The sequence below is a fragment of the Dunckerocampus dactyliophorus genome, chromosome 15 (genome assembly GCF_027744805.1).
Source record: "Dunckerocampus dactyliophorus isolate RoL2022-P2 chromosome 15, RoL_Ddac_1.1, whole genome shotgun sequence".
Lineage (NCBI taxonomy): Eukaryota > Metazoa > Chordata > Actinopteri > Syngnathiformes > Syngnathidae > Dunckerocampus > Dunckerocampus dactyliophorus.
The window spans coordinates 14,616,833-14,634,637 of NC_072833.1; the positions used below are offsets into that span (position 1 = coordinate 14,616,833).

General features: G+C 40.8%; 2 protein-coding genes across 5 annotated transcripts in view; one reads left to right on the forward strand and one right to left on the reverse strand.

Annotated features, from left to right (window-relative positions):
- The window catches only part of tdrd7b (tudor domain containing 7 b), a 20,955-nt gene extending 9,629 nt beyond the window's left edge, over positions 1–11,326 (forward strand). For 3 of the 4 annotated variants that reach the window (XM_054752494.1, XM_054752493.1, XM_054752495.1), the window contains 16 exons: positions 952–1,034; positions 1,401–1,609; positions 4,534–4,887; positions 4,967–5,271; positions 5,340–5,532; positions 6,429–6,540; positions 6,612–6,814; positions 6,886–7,020; positions 8,462–8,545; positions 8,683–8,817; positions 8,886–8,996; positions 9,087–9,235; positions 9,313–9,542; positions 9,614–9,797; positions 9,920–10,080; positions 10,195–11,325. In XM_054752494.1, the coding sequence (XP_054608469.1) occupies positions 952–1,034; positions 1,401–1,609; positions 4,534–4,887; positions 4,967–5,271; positions 5,340–5,532; positions 6,429–6,540; positions 6,612–6,814; positions 6,886–7,020; positions 8,462–8,545; positions 8,683–8,817; positions 8,886–8,996; positions 9,087–9,235; positions 9,313–9,542; positions 9,614–9,797; positions 9,920–10,080; positions 10,195–10,415 (2,869 nt within the window). In that variant the 3' untranslated portion in view covers positions 10,416–11,325. Of the gene's footprint in view, positions 1–951; positions 1,035–1,400; positions 1,610–4,533; positions 4,888–4,966; positions 5,272–5,339; positions 5,533–6,428; positions 6,541–6,611; positions 6,815–6,885; positions 7,021–8,461; positions 8,546–8,682; positions 8,818–8,885; positions 8,997–9,086; positions 9,236–9,312; positions 9,543–9,613; positions 9,798–9,919; positions 10,081–10,194 lie in introns of all 4 variants that reach the window. The other variant, XM_054752496.1, reaches the window with a different exon arrangement.
- LOC129167866 (calcium-binding protein 2-like) lies at positions 11,084–13,331 on the reverse strand. Its single transcript, XM_054752505.1, has 8 exons — positions 13,165–13,331; positions 13,022–13,084; positions 12,807–12,942; positions 12,430–12,460; positions 12,068–12,211; positions 11,671–11,780; positions 11,378–11,525; positions 11,084–11,305 (listed from the first exon to the last, which is right to left on the reverse strand). Exons 2-8 carry the CDS (start codon positions 13,081–13,083, stop codon positions 11,277–11,279), a joined length of 660 nt encoding a protein of 219 aa, XP_054608480.1. The 5' UTR covers position 13,084; positions 13,165–13,331; the 3' UTR covers positions 11,084–11,276.
- Between the last annotated feature and the right edge of the window lie 4,474 nt (positions 13,332–17,805).

The window sequence follows — 17,805 nt, forward strand, 5'->3', positions numbered from 1 at the left end:
TAAGAAATTTGGAATTTCATACAGAGCCAATTGTAGCGATGCTTGACAAACTTAAAGGTGCTGTCTGCCGTGCTAAGGTACTGCACAGGGGCACAAATGTTCGAACGTAGTACGATATCCCCTTCTCTTCCTGCTCCGAGCATGCAAGCCATGCCCAGCGTAACACACACACGTGCAGGAGAAGGTAACGTGATCAAGCAACAACCAAAACGTAGTACATCAGCCAGACATTTAGCTAATACTTGCAGTTATACAGCCAGAAATAAATACATATGAAACATACAATGTTGGCAGAAGCATTATTAGCCAGTTTTGGCTATGCTATGCAATGCTAACCATGCAATTCCACAACATCTTTCTCAATGAGGTTGTTAGAGAAATAAGAAACATTGAAAGACATAAGAACATGCATGTCATTGCTGATTGCACTTAGGCTGTAACAAACTGCATGAGGGTAAAGTTAGTTATGCTTGTTGTCAGCTAATGATAGCAATTTGACAAAGTTTAGCTATCATCGGATGTATATCTTTCCACAACAACAGAAAAGACTTATTTGTTTGTGGAATCCACAACAGGATTGTTTAGCCATAGTATAGATCACAAACAATATAACGTTATGCTACGAAAACAGGTTCTGGAAAATAATTTTACTCACCGGTTCAACAGAAATATAGCAACCATCGCATCCATTTTTAACTTAAAAAACTTTCTTACTCAAAGATCACTCCACCAATGCTATGTTGGCTGCTTTCTCTTGTACGTTTTTTCTCAACGTGCTATTTGTTCTCTCAAACCACTATTGGTAACATATGCTAGCAGGTGGTGATGTTCTTATATTATTTGGTGGAAAAAAGTATCATTTGGAGCCAAGGAGGGCTAGCACCTTTGAAAGACCCATTTACAGTAAGTCAGTGGAGTCCTATATCAAATATGATGTGGTCCTCTGTGCAGGTCAGAAAAGAGGATGACACTCCCATCTCGGTTTCAGAAGGAGGTACAGGCTCACCTTTCCAGAAATTCCCAACAAATTAGCCGTAAGTAGGATAATTTCTGTCACTAAATAAACTAGGGACATAAGGAAACGGTCGTCTAATAAACTTAAATAGCATTGAGTTATGTATTGTAAACGGCAGACTAGAGTAACACTTCCTGATAGTGAGGAGGCCAGCCTGTGTTAGGCTTTTTGGCAATATGCTGATGCACTCTTCATGTTAGTCTTTTTAGTGTAGTTTATGCATAAAAGAGGATTATATTGTGAATTTGGGAGCAAAGTAGCAATCATCTCTCGCCTTAAGTGTGTTGTTTATGGGAACGGTGAACCATCCTTTGAGTGTCTGGCTATAGAAAACTAAAGTACTTGGAGTGCTAATTGCATGTTTTTGTGTGTCTACATCCTCCAGCACCCTCTCATTTAAATGAGAATTCGGGCTCATGCAAAGGAAAAGTCTACAACCCTCAGCAGGTCCAGAGATGTATCAAGGATATCCTGGCCAAGTACAGCAATGGTTTCTGGGTCTCAAAACTGCCTCAGATCTACAAAGAGCTTTATAAACAAGACCTGCCTCCTGAGGCCATTAAAGACCTAGAGACCTGGACGCACATATGCACTGTATGTCACATATGCACTGTATGTTTTGCAATACGGAGCAGGGGTAGGGAACCTATGGCTGGGGAGACAGATGTGACTCTTTTGATGACTGCATTTGGCTTTTTTTTTTTTTAACACGATAAAATGTATTTACAGTCTTCCCTCGTCTTCCCAAAATAGCCCGCAATAAGTGAAATCCGCAAAGTAGCCAACTTAAATTTTTTACAATTATTCGTTTCAAGGCTGGTCTCCACCTCACCATACACTTAATACGCTTTTCTCAGACAGGCATTAATATTTTCTCACATTTCTATCATGTTCAAATACTATCTAGATCCAAACTTTCGTTTTAATTTTAATGATCAACCTACGAGGTTGGACACAAGAAATTATGAAGTGACTCACAAATATTTCACTCCTCTGACCGTGCCTCTTCGTCCTGGCGCTGCTCCACTGAAGCGTTTTTGTATCCTTGTTAAAACATATTGGTGCTGTTGTCCTATTTTGCTTGTCCTCCTCCTTGTTCTGAAGATTCATTTATTCGTAATGGCGCCCCACAGCCGCGTAACTTCTACCTTCCTTCAGCATGTCCAGAAGTCCAACTTTTTGTGCGATGGTTGGCTTCCTCTGCCTTTAGGGTGCAGAACGTGTCGTCGACATTGTGGGTTTTGTCGGGAAGAAAACGTGCGAGCATACAGACTTCACAGTCTCTGTAAGATGTTTGCTAGCGGACACACAACAGGAAACAGCAGTCCGGCACAAAGGAGATTGATTGACAATGGTCTACAGCCAATCAGGGCGCAGATGATAATGGCCGTTTTCTCCCTTAGCCAATAAGGATGCATAATACAATGCGTGTTCATACTTGGGGTGGGAAAAATAATCGATTCTTAGATGCAGTTCAGTGTCTTAGGATCTCGTCTCCCTGCTATTTGCAAACGATGTGGTCCTGATGTCCTCATCGGGCTGTGACCTTCAGCGTTTACTGGGGCGGTTTGAGTGTGAAGCTTCTGGGATGAGACTCAGCACCTCCAAATCTGAGGACATGGTTCTCAGTCGGAAAAGGGTGGATTGCTCCCTCTGGGTTGGGAATGAGGTCCTGCCCCAGATGGAGGAGTTCAAGTATCTCGGGGTCTTGTTCACGAGTGAGGGAAGGTTGGAGCTTGAGGTTGATAGGCGGATCGGTGCAGCGTCTGCAGTAATGCGGCCTCTGTACCTGACCGTCGTGGTGAAGAGAGAGCTGAGCCGGAAGGCAAAGCTCTCAATTTACCGGTCGATCTATGTTCCCCCCCTCACCTATGGTCATGAGCTTTGGGTTGTGACCGAAAGAACGATATCGTGGATACAAGCGGCTGAAATTAGTTTCCTCCGTAGGGTAGCTGGACTCACCCTAAGAGACAGGGTGAGGAGCTCAGAGTAGAGCCGCTGCTCCTTCACATCGAGAGGAGCCAGTTGAGGTGGCTCGGGCATCTTGTCCGGATGCCTGCCGGACACCTCCCTGGTGTTCCGGGCGTGCCCAGCCAGTACAAGGCCCCCGGGCAGACCTAGGACATGCTGGAGGGATTATGTCTCACAGCTGGTGTGGGAACACCTTGGTGTCCTCCCGGTGGAGCTGGAGGAGGTGGTCGGGTACCAGGAAGTCTGGGCTTCCCTACTGAGACTGCTGCCCCCGCGACCTGACCCGGATAAGCAGAGGAAAATGGATGGGCAAATATGAGAAACCACATAGCACGTTTCCACGCAAACCAATTGTGAATAAGGGCAGCTTAGTTTTTTGGTTATTCATAATATACTGACGTCTGCAAGCATTATTATTGTATGAGAGCTGCTGGTACAGAAATCTGTATTTTGCATGAAAGCTGTTTTTGACTTTGCTATACAGCAAAAATATTATTTTGTCAGAGATTCTATGCTCAAGATTTTAGTTGGAATTTAGAAGTCTATTACTTTGTGAATAATGGCAGATTTTTTTATGTCGGTTGCTCAGAATACGCTGACATTTGTTAATTTTGTACATGCTGCTTCTGGTGAACTTTACTTTTCCTGCTGGTTCTGTGCAATGCGAAATATGTTGGTAGATGTAACCTTCCAATTATTAAAAGATAATGGAAGTAAATTAATCTGTTTCATGTTTATTTTAATTGTGGATCATTACAAATATGCTTTGTTTAAGTAGTACACAGTGAGTAAAAAGAAACTGTATATTTTATCATCGCATCGCAGACCTCGGAATCGTAATTGCATCGAATCGTGAGATGGCCAGAGATTTCCACCCCTCGCTCATACTTAAATACTACAAAAAAAAAAAAACTCAAAAAACCCCTGTGAAACAGCAAAGCCGCGAAAGGTGAACTGCGAGGGAACGCTGTATTTAAGTTTGTAAAAATATAATAAAAATAATAAATAAATATAATAATAAAAATATAAAACTTTCTTCTGCATTTTTTCTACCGCAGTGCGGGTGGCCAGAACCAATGCCAGCTGTCCTTCCAATATTTTCAGGGTCAGACACCAAAACTTGATTATTGCTGGACAATGCGGTAGCCTACCCGGGTCATTGAGAGGTCAAGAAGTAAACGGTCCTCTTTTAATCAAATAGTCAGTGAGCTAATTCTGTAGAGCCAACTCTTTTGACGAAGAAGATGGTGAAAAGAAAGAAAGATACGGAGTAACGTACAAAATCATGCAGCACCAGAAGTCGCATTAATGGTAAGAAGCATTTTATTTTGTTATTGGTTAGCTTCAGTATAACAACATTATTAAAAACAATAAATTCAGGGACATATTATGTTCTAAAATTGTTGGTCTTGCTTAAAAATGCATGAAATCCATTTTAAAATATGTGGCTTTCATGGCTCTCTTAGCCAAAAAGGTTCCTGACCCCTGCCGTAAAGTAATCATAATACAGTGGTTGTCTTATCAGTGTGTTCCATTTCTTCATCCAGGTAGAGAGAACTTGCAGCAGTAACCCATCAGAGCTGCTTCTCTACCCCGCTAAGGAGCAGACCACCTCATCCCCTTCTTCACTAATCCTCAAATCAAACCCCACTACAGGCCGTGTCCCATCTTCCAGCTCCCCAGCAGACAAACCCTCGCAGTCCCCTGTCCAACAGAGACCCCAGTTGAGGCGCTCAGGCTCTCACCCTCCTCCATCCCGGTACTTGTCGTCCCCCAGTCCTCCCTCTTCGCCTGCTACCCTCAGCCCTGAGCTGAAGCTGAAGCTCGAGGAGCTGCTGCTGAAGTATTCCAGCGGCCTGTGGGCACATGCGCTGCCCCAGCTCTTTCAGGACACCTATAAAGTCAGCAGCACAAACTGTACAGAGTGGTTTGCGGGAAATTGTAGCTGTAAATCCCTTTATGTTGTCATCTTTTTATCAGATTAAATTGCCTGCACACGTCCTCGAGAATCTTCACCTCCTCTCCGACATCTTCACCATCGACTACCCCATGCCTGACAACCCAAAGAGGGCCATCCTGTACAGGAAGAGCAGCACTGGAGGTGGAGGAGAGGATGAGAGCTGTAACAGGAGAGGCTCGTCGGCCAGTGAGGACGAGCAGAGGGTGAAGCAGGAGGCTGAGACGAGAGTCTGTGATCACTCAGTACCTTCCCTGCAGATCCCGAAAGAGGAATATCCCTCTGTGTTGGTGGTGGAAGCCACAAACACTAATGAAGTCCTTCTCAGGTAGGAGAGAGCTTTGTAACCACAACTGATTGGACAGATCTGATTGACAGATGTCTCTTCTTTTATAGATACATAGGTGAGAGCTACTCACAGGCACAGGAGTCTATGGAGAATGAAATGAGGGAATTTTACAACCTAGACAAGAGCAAACTGACTTGTTTGTCGTCTCCATCCCTGGGCCAACTTGTGGCTGTCAGGGCGGAGGAGGAGGAGGAAGTTCTGAGGGCACGGGTCTGCGAGGACATGGAAGATAAGGTTAAGGTGAGTGGTCAACAAGGACCACCACTATTTGGTGAAGTAAACTATCCTACTTTTATGCCAGTTATACGCAGGGCTGCACAATTCTGCAAAAAATAGGAATTGTGATTTTTTTAATATTTAGAATTCATTTGATTGTATGATTTTTTTTTTTCACACCCCATGTTCAGGGCTACGTGCTTATGTTAAATTTGTTTATTTTTAAATAATGAATATGATAATATTAATGTAATATTATTATAATCTTATTATTGTTATCTTCTAATTGTTATATGATATCATAATATTATAATATCTCTTATTGGACACCGCCTCCCACCCAAAGTCAGCTGGGATAGGCTCCAGCATACCCCGCGACCCTAGTGAGGATTAAGCAGCATAGAAAATGAATGAATAATAATATTGGACTCATCATTGTCTAATAATGGTCTATTCCAATGGGCTTTCTGCAGTTTTTGGGAGGTCCCAGAAGGACAGCTGACAAAAAAAACATGCATGCACGCTCACTCGAAAGTACTTTCATGCACATAATAAAAACAAGTCAAAAGTAAAGTTAATTATATAATGCAATCCCTCCTCCCACGAGATGATGAATGATAGCCACTGAGGCTCGCCGCTTGGGTTGCACAGTCAGCGGGTAGAACCAAGGCTGTGGAGCCAACTGGCCTTGTGTTGGCCATCATGCCAACGATAGTGCAGCGTGAGTTCTTCAGTAAAGTGCCAGTATTTTTTTTGTGATGTAGCATCAGTAAAAAAAAAAAAAAAGTCAAATTTGTCATTTAGAAAATTAGATCGCATGTTAGTATGAATTGATTTTTTTCCTTTTTTTGTGCCGCCCTCAGTATATGGTATATCATAACGGAATTGCTAATAAATTTGGTCTGCCTTTGACTTCATAGGTGTACTTTGTGGACCACGGCTTCTCAGAGGTTATTAGCAAAGCCAAACTTTTTGAGCTACATGAGAAGTTTTTCAAACTCCCTTTCCAATCAACCAAGTGCAAACTAGCAGGTGAGACTTTCTTTCCACCCTACCTTTGCTTTTGAATAATTTGCATCCATAATGCAACCGTGTGTGCCCAGGCCTGGAGCCTTTCTGCCAAGAGCCTGCTGTGCTGAAGAAATTTGAGGTGATGGCGAATGGCCGGATCCTTTTGTCTGAGATCTTGGAGAGAGGGAAGACCCCTCTGGTAGTCCTGTATGACACATCGCAGGATGACGATGTCAACATCAATGCAGCCTGCATGAAGGCCCTGCAGGATAAGACCCTGACCAGTCCGTTACAGGTAAAGGTAGAAAGAGGTGCGTTTTATGCGTGTCTGCAGCACACTAGACTTATATTGAGTGTATTCCTCAGGTTAACAGTGCTTACATGAATGTGACCATCAGCAGCGTCTGCTCCGACGGCACAATCTATTGTCAGCTTCCCTCCAGAGGCCTCGCCAAGCTCAACGAAATCCTGGAGAATATTGAGAAATACTTCCACTCGCAGGTTACCGCTATGTCACATGTGTAGTGTACATGTTTTAAAATAAAGGGACTGGCACTTGTTGCCATTTTTTAAATAAATCCATGTTACCTCACAACATGCTTATAGTAGCATGCATGCATCTGCAGTTCATTGTTGTATCTCCAGTGATGGTTAACACAATGAAACTGACATGTCAGCCTCTCTGAAGCCTTTTGTGAATGTGTCTGTGCCGTCTCAAATTAGTGGACAGATTGAGATTAGGTTGATAATCTGGATTTGATGCATCGCCAAGCCACTTAGGATGTGAGCAGCATGGTGCCTCTGCTCTCCTTTAAGGCTTTACGTCAGTGTTTAGGTAAACAAGGTTTTAAATCTGGCGATGTGGAGTCCCTGTCAAGAAAATGTACTTAGTGTATAACTACATCTTTAATATAAAGCGGGGGTGTCCAAACGTTTTCCAGTGAGGGCCACTCTTATATTTTGTAAAGCAACACGTAGATATGCTAAGAAGTAAATATTTTTATATATATGTGTGTGTGTGTGTGTGTGTGTGTGTGTGTATACATTTACATTTCAAGAAAATACTGCATCAAAAGCGTATTACTAGTATGAATTTTAGTCTTTGCTCTTTTTTTCCCCATTTTTACATTTTTTTCCCAAATATTTTAGCTTTACTCTGAAATAATTTTTGCAAGTTTTATATTTGTAATATTTTGACTTTATTCCCATATTATTATAACTTTTCCCCAAGCAAATTTTCCCAAAAATTTGCTTTGTTTGTTTGTTTCTCATAATATTTGGACTTAAAAAAAAAAAATCCTTATTTCAACTATATGCTGTTAAAATTTTTCCTCATTATGTTATGATCTTATTCCCGGAAAATGTTGACTTTTTTCTTGTTAGAACATGATTTTTTTTTCTCTTAATTACATTTGTTTTAAAAAGTATAAAATTTTCCAACTATTTCAATTTTGTTTTTGTAAATTTTCTTTTCATAATTCTTATGAAATTCAGCTATAATTCCCGTAATATTACATTTTATATATATATATATAATATTATATTATTAACTTTTTTCGCAACCAAATTTTCCAAAATGTACAACTTTGTCATTTTGTTTGTTTTCATAATATTGCGAGTTTAAAAAAGTATTTTTCTTTAATATTTCATCTTTATGCTACTAAAATGATTTTTCCTCATGATATTACAACTTTAGTCTTGTAAAATTGCGAATTTTTTCTCTTCATTTTTTTTTTACTTCATTCTTGTAAAATGACAGGATTTTTCCATTTTTGCTGCTGTTAGTGTTCTTGTTAAATTATGTTTGTGGAATGTGCCGCGGGCCAATAAAAAAAAGGCCACGTGCCGCAAATGACCCCCGGGCCACACTTTGGACACCCCTAACATAACGTGTAATAAAATATATATTAAAATATAAACAGTAATATAATATTTCTCCCAGGTAACGTCAGAGTTCTTGGTATCCAGACCATTTTGCGGCAAAGGATGTCTGGCTCGATACAAAGGGAAATGGTCCCGTATTGAGGTGAGACAGTCTGTGACTGTATAACAAATATTCACCCAACAGCCAGAACAATAGGTACAATCTGAGATCCATTACGAGAGCTGCATCAATTAATGTGCTAATGCATGTGTACCTAATGCTTGACTATTTCTGTTTAGATTACAAATCTACATGGAAGCAGAGTGTTAGATATCCTCTTCATTGATGTGGGAGTCCAGGCTTCCGTGGAGGTGTTTGAGCTCAGGGAGATCCCACAGAAATTCCTCCGTGACCTCATGGCCATCCCACCACAGGTTGGTTAAAAGCCCATAAAACAGTGAAGGGAATTGACATGGCCACAAATATTTTCTCCTCTGTTTAGGCCATCAAGTGTTGCCTGGCCGACCTGTCTGTCAGCATCGGGTCTTGGACTCCAGACACTGTCCAGTGGCTTCGGGAGAAGGTGCTCAACACCACTGACTGCAGCATGAAGGTAATGGATGCAACCCTGCCTCCCATGTTGTCCTTATGTCTCTCGTTCGTCATATAAACCCCTTTGCCCACGCTGACTTTTCACCTGAAGGTGGCCAAGGTAGACGAAAGCAAGCAGTGTGTCTACGTTCACCTCTTTACTGACAAGAACTTCCACGACCCAGCCCGTAGTCTCAACCATCAGATGGCCAAGTCTGACCTGTTTAAACAGCAACCTGATGTTTTCCTGACAAGCCACAGGTTTCTCACACACACATTTAACCTCTCCTCACTCATTTTCACAAAATTGAAAGCCCCTCCATTTTTTCCCTATCCAGCAGTCCCATCAAGCTCTCCACACACACTGCACCCACCAAGACTTCGAGCAACAGTGACATCACCAACGGCAGTCCAAAGTCCACTTCGGTTGTGGCCAAGCCTCATCTCAGAAGGGTTCTGTCAGGACCCAGTGGAGGCAGCAACGCAAACTCGAGCAGCCCATCTCAGACTTCACAACCTTCCTCATCTTCTCTCCAGCTGCCACCACTGCTGGAGCTACCCCCTGCAGGTCATAATCACCATAAAGGCTCCCTGTGCAGTTCATTTCAACGGAGAGGTGACTTTTTGTGTCTCTCTCAGGAAACAACATAGATGTATATGTGTCGGTGGCGTGTCATCCAGGCCACTTTGTGCTGCAGCCCTGGAGGGATATGTACAAACTGGTGGTGATGATGGGGGAGATGATCCTCTTTTATAACCAAACTGATAAAACGCCTTTGAATGTGGAGAAGAATCAGATATATGCTGCTAAGGTGGAGAACAAGTGAGTTAAGCAATGCTTTATTTGGGTATAAACAATATACACTGTACATTTTAAATAAGCCAGGCGGAAGCAGCTGTGCTCTCCGTACATGTACCTGCTCAGCCACCGTCTCCTCTTTGCAGCTGGTATCGGGTTTTAGTGAAGGGGGTTCTCACCAATGGGCTGGTCTCTGTGTATGAGTTGGACTACGGTAAGCATGAGCTCGTCAACTGCACACAGCTCAGAGTTCTTGACAAGGAGTTTAGACAGCTGCCCTTCCAGGGAATCACCGCTCAACTGGCTGGTGAGTTTAAAAATGACAAAACTTGACCTTTTCTTAAGCTCCCCCTGGCACTCTCTTGTTTACCCAAGTCAATATAGTGGCTGGCTTTATCCTCACAAACCTCTCAACCTGCAGGAGTGAAGACTAGGCAGTGGTCTGAGGAAGCCTCCATTGTCTTCAGGAATCACGTGGAGAAGAAGCCCCTCGTGGCCCAGCTGGAGGCCGCACAGGAAGCCGCAAACCCATGGGACAGGAAGTTGACGGTCTTCCTGGTCGACACCTCACAGGAAGAAAGAGACATCTGGGTGCATGACATCATGGCAGACTTTGCTGATGAGCTCGCTGCCGACATGTAGATGTATAGTAACATTGTGGGCAGTCTTAGATCGAGACACAAAGAGGCTTGGATAGAAATGGAAATTCTTTATCCAACTAAAACGTTTCAGGGGGCTGAAAGATGATAGGAAAGAGCATGGAACAGAAGAGGATTGATAAAAAAAAAATACATTGTGGGCCCCTGCCTGCTGGCCATATTTGGATGTGATTTAAGTGACTGCAGTGCCACAACAACAGTGAAACATCTTATTTAGCTGTCCAGCTCGAGTTACCAATCCAGTGACAATTATTTACCGTACATCTCAAGCAGCATCTTTAACTCCCACTCCCCTTTAACATGACCCTGCCAATGTGAGCTACACATTTGGTGCACAAATGACCTTTACTTGTGTAAATCATGCTATGCATATCATTCCAAGTAGTATGCGTGTATTATTTAAGGTGAATGATAAAAGCTAGCATGTAGATTTTTAAAGTACACACCATATTTTGTTGTTGTTGCACTTTCTACTTCAAGTTTAAAACGTGGTAGACAAGGCTCTAAGCTGCACTAACGGACCAGGAGTTAATTTATTATTGAAGCTATATCCCACCACTATGTGCATATCATAAGATATTAAGAGTTTTTAAATAAAGCTAATGAGGTAGCGATTTCTGTGTGAGATGTTTTTTTAAGTTAACAGAGAAAGACAGTTTGAATTTCTTTATTAAAATAAAACATGCACTTTTTTTACACATCAAGTTGATTTCTTCCCCGTTTATCATTCCTTCACAATTAGGCACACCATATATTGCATCTTTCACTACAAAGAGATGTTGCAGTCAACATGTAGTATTTACTGTGTGTGCAATGGTTGAGGTTACAGAAGTGCTGGCGGACACTAGCGGATGGAGAGCATCATGACGAACTCTGAGGAGGAGCATAGAGATGACAACAGTGAGTTTATAAAAGGAAAATGCACATGGGTGAGCCTATTTTCACCTTCAAAGTCAATGTTTCCGTCTGCATTTATGTCCAACTCCTTGAGGATCTCCTCCAGCTCTCCTTTCTTCAGCTTCTCGCCTAGCAGGGTCTTGATCGCCTCCTTCATTTCATCCTGCGTAATCTTCCCATCTCCATCCAGGTCAAACTTTGCATAAACAGAGCCATGTGGCCAAGATGTTTCCATTACAAATATCATCTATATAAAATACAATTCTCAGTAGGTAATGCATAGAAATCAATGACCAAATTCAGAAATGTGCAAAATGAGCATTATTTTCCGTCATTCTCACTTGTAGGAAGGCTGACTGGATCTCTTTGAGTCCCAGCATGTCTGCAGTCTCCCCCATCATTCTGGGTCCCATCAGTTCAATAAAGTCCTCAAAGTCCATTAGCCCGCCCACTTTAGGGGGAAAATATGAACTTGTCAGTTTTACAGCTCTAAATCTGTTAAAAATACTGTAAACATTGTGTACATTACAGAGGCTAAAATTCCAATGTACGTCATTATCTGAACAAAACAGACACATCTTAGCTTTGTGTTATAAATGACAACTAGTCTAATATCTAATATTTCATAAAAAATTGATTACATTTTAACAGTATGCCAAGAGCCAATCAAAAACAAGCTGCGGGCCGAAAATGGCCCCCACGTCGCACTTTGGACACGCCTGATGTGAGTGAACTCACTCCTCATTTTGATCTGCTGCACTATCTCCAGCAGCTCCATCTCTGTGGGCATGTATCCCATAGTCCTCATGCACTCAGCCACATCCTTGTAGTTCAGGTAGCCATCTTGGTCGTAGTCAAATTCCTTGAAGGCCTCTTGTAGCTCTGTAAGAGGGTTCAGGCATTGAAAAAAACACTTGGAAGCAGTCCAAGGAGTGGATTAATTCATTGACTTTAATCCCGCTGTGATGCGGGGAACCACCCTGAGTGGACTAAGTTTAAATGCAAATCACACTCAAACTTTTCTACAATATTCAGCTTTCACCGATAGGTTTCATTTTACTGTTCATGCATGTAAGTTGCATTAGACCAGCCAGACTTACCATCTAATTCACCTTGTGCCAATTCTCTGTCCTGTTGAAAGAAAGACAATACTTTTGAAAACCTTTTTTCGTTTTAAATGTCAAATTTTTACAGGTTCTGTCATAGATTTTATGTGATTTACACATGAAGCCATTTAGAAGTCACCTTTCACTGACGCTAACAAAGTGTGGCGTTAAGCTCCAGCTAACGAGCGGCTAATGCTGCACATACAGCAGGCTGAGACGGATCAGCCAGTGTGCTGCTTGACTTCACTATGATATTTGACATTTGTACTCAGCATCTCAAGTTCAAAACATTTAAAATATCATCAATCTACATACTGCACCTAATTGACTACATATAGTCGTGAAAAATCATGTGAACGTTGGCTACTTACAGCTCCAAAAACACTGTTGAGCACAGAATTGTAGACTTTGTTCATGCTGTCTGTGTTTTTCTTGGACTTTTTGGAAGATTTCCTTGGTGTTTCAGACACCGAGCCTGATGGAGACCCCTGAGATGAGGCTGGCCCGCTTTTGCAGGACCAAACATGGAAACAAACTTGGTGAGTGCTCAAGGGCTCATTTTAAAATTAAAAAGTTTAAAATGTACCCATCTGTTGTGGTGGAGTCTGCAGAAATTGTAGAAGAAGTTCTTTCTACTGCCTTGGACATGCTGTTGATCACAAATACATGGAAGTGTGCTGTCTATGGACTTTCTCTTACGTTATGCACTTTCATCTAATTGTTTCTTACCTTTATGCGTCCCCCACAAGGTGAGAGAAGTAATCAAGACACCGTCCAGAGTTGTTGTTCGTCTTCTCTTCGATCTCTTCTGTTTGTCCCTTTCCTCTTGACCTCCTTCCATGGGAGAGGCTTAGCAGGTAAATAACTGGATGAACGTGGTGCCAGATACAGCAAAACGTGGAGCAGCAGTGTGACAGACTCGACCTGGCCAGCTGACTTTTCCGTTCCGAGAAATCTTTCTAATAGCTTGTCCTCCTCCTCTAGTTTACAATCTTCCAGTATTCACTCCTGCAACACTACAAATAGCCTACAACCACAATTGTACTGTCGTATTAATACCACTATAGCCTTGTCCAAAAAAGAGTACATTGGAATCTTTGCATTGGCATAATTGTATTAATACAACTCTTGGACTGTACTCATTGGCCTACAGGCTTTGATTTATATTTTGTATTGCTATATACTTGTAGTACTGGATGCGCATTCATTGAGCAGACACGACGCATTTGCGTCGCTAGATGTCACTGTTACGAGTCACCATGGACCTCTTGGCTGCGTCTCGGATAAGAGCTCCTTGTTCTGCCTACAAGTTTCGGTGGACGGCCGTGTCTTGGTAGATTTCCAGTTGTTCGATACTCCTTGATGGATTGAATCAAAGGTGCCCATTTCGTCGATCACGAGCTAAAGGTAGATGCCAAGGTAGTTTGTGTCGATCGCGTAAACGTCACTTGTAGATGTCGTTTGACATCAGTCAGCTGACATTAAGCTGTCCTCCTGATTCGCTCTTGCTCCCCCGTGGCGTTTCAAGGTATACACTAAGATGCAACTTTCATCTTTATTATTCTGATTACGGATAACTCAGTGGTAAGATGCTTATATATATAACAGAAGCTGTCTGTTCAGTTGTAGCGGCTAGTTATGTAGAAAAAAAAGTGTATTGTTTGATGGCTTTGCTTCGTGTCATGAACTCCACTACAGAAATCAGTGTTTTCTACACGTCCGCTTCTTAAACTATTATTTCATGATGAAATGGAAAATGTGCCCATTGCTGAAACCTTTGTAATATGTTGCCTTGACTTCGGCTGTATTGTCTTTTGCGTAATCATTTTCAATTCTTGTATATCGGTAATGTTTGATAGCAAATGCTAGCTGGATGTGATACAGCTAATACTGTGTCTCCTAATGAACGTTATGTAGCTATATTTACATATTACCAGTACTCAGTTTATGTACACAACTATTGAGGAAGTATGTGTAAATTATCTTTAATTATCCATAAACCTAACACTGTTTCAGACTTCATTCCTGACATGGCTGGTGTGTTCCTTGGACTTCATTGTGGTGTTTGCTCCCCAATATTCTCTTAACAAACGTCTGCGGTCGCCACAGATCACCTGAATTTATACTGAGATTAGTTTACACACAGGTGAACTCTATTTAATCAACAGGTCAATATTTAATCATTCAGCAATCATCAGGTAACCTCTAAAGGCAATTGGTTGCACTCAGAGAAAAGGGGGTGAATACTTTTACACGCCACAATTTATTTGTAAAAAAATAAATAAATAGATGCAACATTTCCCTTCTGCTTCACAAGTGTGTGCCACTTTGTGTTGGTCTTTCACATAAAATCCCAAAATGTTTGTGGTCGTACTGAGACAAAATGTGGGAAAAGTTGGAAGGGTTAGAATACTTTTTCGATCCACTGTGTATACAGTATACATTTTCAAATCTCAATGACCCCCTGGAGTGCCTTCAGCTACCTCCGGAGGTCCTAGTACTGCCATTTGAGAATCAGTATAATATTTAATGATAACAAGACAACATGACACTGCATTCACAAGTTTTAAACATAGAAAAGAATTGGCACAATCATTTTCAAATTGTTTGCAGTTTATTGTCATCAACATCTTCACTAACTTGTTAAAAACGACAACTTGTTAAAAAAATAAAACATGCACGTGCATGGGACCAAAATAATCCAAAATGTTAAAAAAATATGAAACTAAGCATTCTAGAAAGGCAGTTAAACAATGTTGAAACAAATCGGTGGAAACAGTTCAGAAAGAGCACAAATAATACGAATAAGAAGATGGGTGAGTTAATACATTACTAGTACTGTATTACAATTGTCCCTCGCAAAATCGTGTTTCTAATTTCACTCCCTCACTATCACAGTTTTAATTAATTAATTATCGCTGTTTTATGGTTGACTTTGGCACATTATTAGTCAAAAATATTGAAATACAAGTTATATGTAGTATTCTGGTGTCAGTAATGACACAAAACATTGACGAGACATGACATTTCATTACCGTCACACTACATGTTGCCAGCCATGTCATGTCCGACATGATAGAGTGAAAAGACGTTCTCCTCCAATTCTGTGTGGAAGTAGTACGTTTTTGGCTTGTTACTTTGTCTTTCCTCCTCACTCCGTTAGAAACCCTGCGGTGATTCCGTTGCCTGCGCATTAGCAATGTGTTGTAGACGAAAAATAATAGCAGTGTAAATGTAGTTACAGGGGTGTTATTTCATGTCTACATGTCTCTAATAGTAAAAAAAAAAAAAAAAAACATATTTAGAAAGTCATCAACAGGTTTTCTATGCTCTAACTACGACAGTATTCCATGTATTAATCCTACTTAATCCTACTATCCTAATTCACTTACCGCGGTCGGGTTTGGAACCAATTAACCGCAATGAACGAGGGATTTTTTAAAATGTGCCTTTTACAATATCCTCCATCTATTTAGACTCCTCCTATTCCTACATGTCTTCCTGCTTTATTGAAAACTAACAGTACAGTACAGTGGTACCTCATTTTTTGATAGTATGTAATTTGTTCGAAAAGGTCCAACAAAAACTGAAACATACAAAAACTGAGGCAAGTTTTCTCATAAGAATGTAAATCCAATTCATACGTTCCAGACAATGACCTGCAGTCAGGTGAGGCAGATGATGAAAAATAAAATTGCACCCCTCCAGCTGGTGCTGATAAAAAAAAAAAAAAAAAAACGCTGGCTTTTCCTCTCTATGGAAGGACTGCAGGGACAATTACCTTCCAGCTCAAACACGCCCCTTCAGCATGAAGTGAGTACTGCAAGCACCTCCACGTACAACATTTCTGTGTATTTTATTGTCCGATTAGCAAGAATAGTGATGTGACGCTTACATCAAAGATATTACACAGGCTGTAGAAAGTCATGGTGGATAATAAATGTTTCTGCAACATTATAATATTGGCGACACGCTGAAAAACAGAAACTGGCAGGCCCGATGAGCCAACTCAGTGTCACTCAGACAGTAGGCGGGGTTGGCGCACAAAGCCGAGAAGCCACGCTCAATGTGGCCTCATCTGGGGTTTCAAATTCAGTGATTTTTACTTAAGAAAATGTCAAAAACAATCGATCAATGGAATCATAAAGAAAATACATTTATATTGTATCATATTTATATTGTATCAATCATTTATTACGATTTGATGTTATTATTAGTTTTGTGCACCGAGTCAGCATGTCGCTGATAATATAATGCTGCAGAAACATTTGTTATACACCATGACTTTCTACAGCCTGTGTAATGTCTTCAAAGGAAAAGTGCACTTATTTTGGAATTCATCCACAATCCTTATGTGATACATGAACAAACGTCTTTCTCTTTTCTGTTCGAAACATATGAAACAGTTAAAAAGAGGCAGCTACTTAATGCACGTAATGGGACACACCTATTCCGCCGACAAAGCCCGCTATTAAAACACCTCCAACAGTGTTTTATCCTTTTATATACATGCTGTGACCATGTAGCACAGTAATGATAACGTAATACAGTAGTGATGTGTCTATCGATTCTGAAATATCAATACTTCCAATACCAGCTCTTCATCCTCTGAAATTGATTCTCAAATCAAAATATCAGTACTTTCGATACTTCTTCCATTTGAAGTAATGTTTGTCTGTTGAAATATTGACCGATCATAAACGGAGCCATGTGTGAATTGTCAATAAAGTTGTCATCTTAAAGTAGTTCCTAATAATGAATCATGTATTTTAAAGTTTTTATTATTTTACTTATTTTCTAGATTGTTTAAAATACATTTTTCACATATTTTATGATTTAGTCCTCTGTTGTTCCTTTGTTGTATATTAGCTTAGCTATATTGTAAATAATCCCGCTACCTCAATATACATCAGGGTTAAAAATAAATAATTTAAATTAATTATTCAATTATTAATGTATTTAAATCAATAGTTTATTTAATTAATAAATGAATTAAATGTCTTGTATTATTTATGCTACGATATGAAATGTACTGCTTTTTAAGATTTATCAGACATAATAGCTGAATTTGCAAAGTATCGGATCGGTATCGCCGACAGCCTGAATTGTACTCGGTGTCGGAAACATAATCAGTGGTATCACACGTCACTAACTTACAGCATTTTGCCGTACTTTGGTCATTTTTAGCATTTCCGGAACTTCTTTCTTGGGCGCATTGATTTCACATCGCAACATAGAAAGGAATGCTACACCAACCGTTAACTTTTCCAAACCCAAGAACAAAAACACAGCAGCGGCTCCAATATGTAGTGTTACCTTTCGGTAGTGGCTTGAGGCGTTGTGAACGAGTGTGTCTTGAAGCTAGTCGTT

Excerpts from the sequence above, each read along its gene's own strand:
- LOC129167866 (XM_054752505.1), bottom strand. The coding sequence starts at position 13,083 with ATGTCCAAGGCAGTAGAAAGAACTTCTTCTACAATTTCTGCAGACTCC. Across the intron at positions 12,943-13,021 it reads GACTCCACCACAACAGATGG|CGGGCCAGCCTCATCTCAGG; the intron begins GTACATTTTAAA and ends GTCCTGCAAAAG. Across the intron at positions 12,212-12,429 it reads GGCACAAGGTGAATTAGATG|AGCTACAAGAGGCCTTCAAG; the intron begins GTAAGTCTGGCT and ends ACCCTCTTACAG.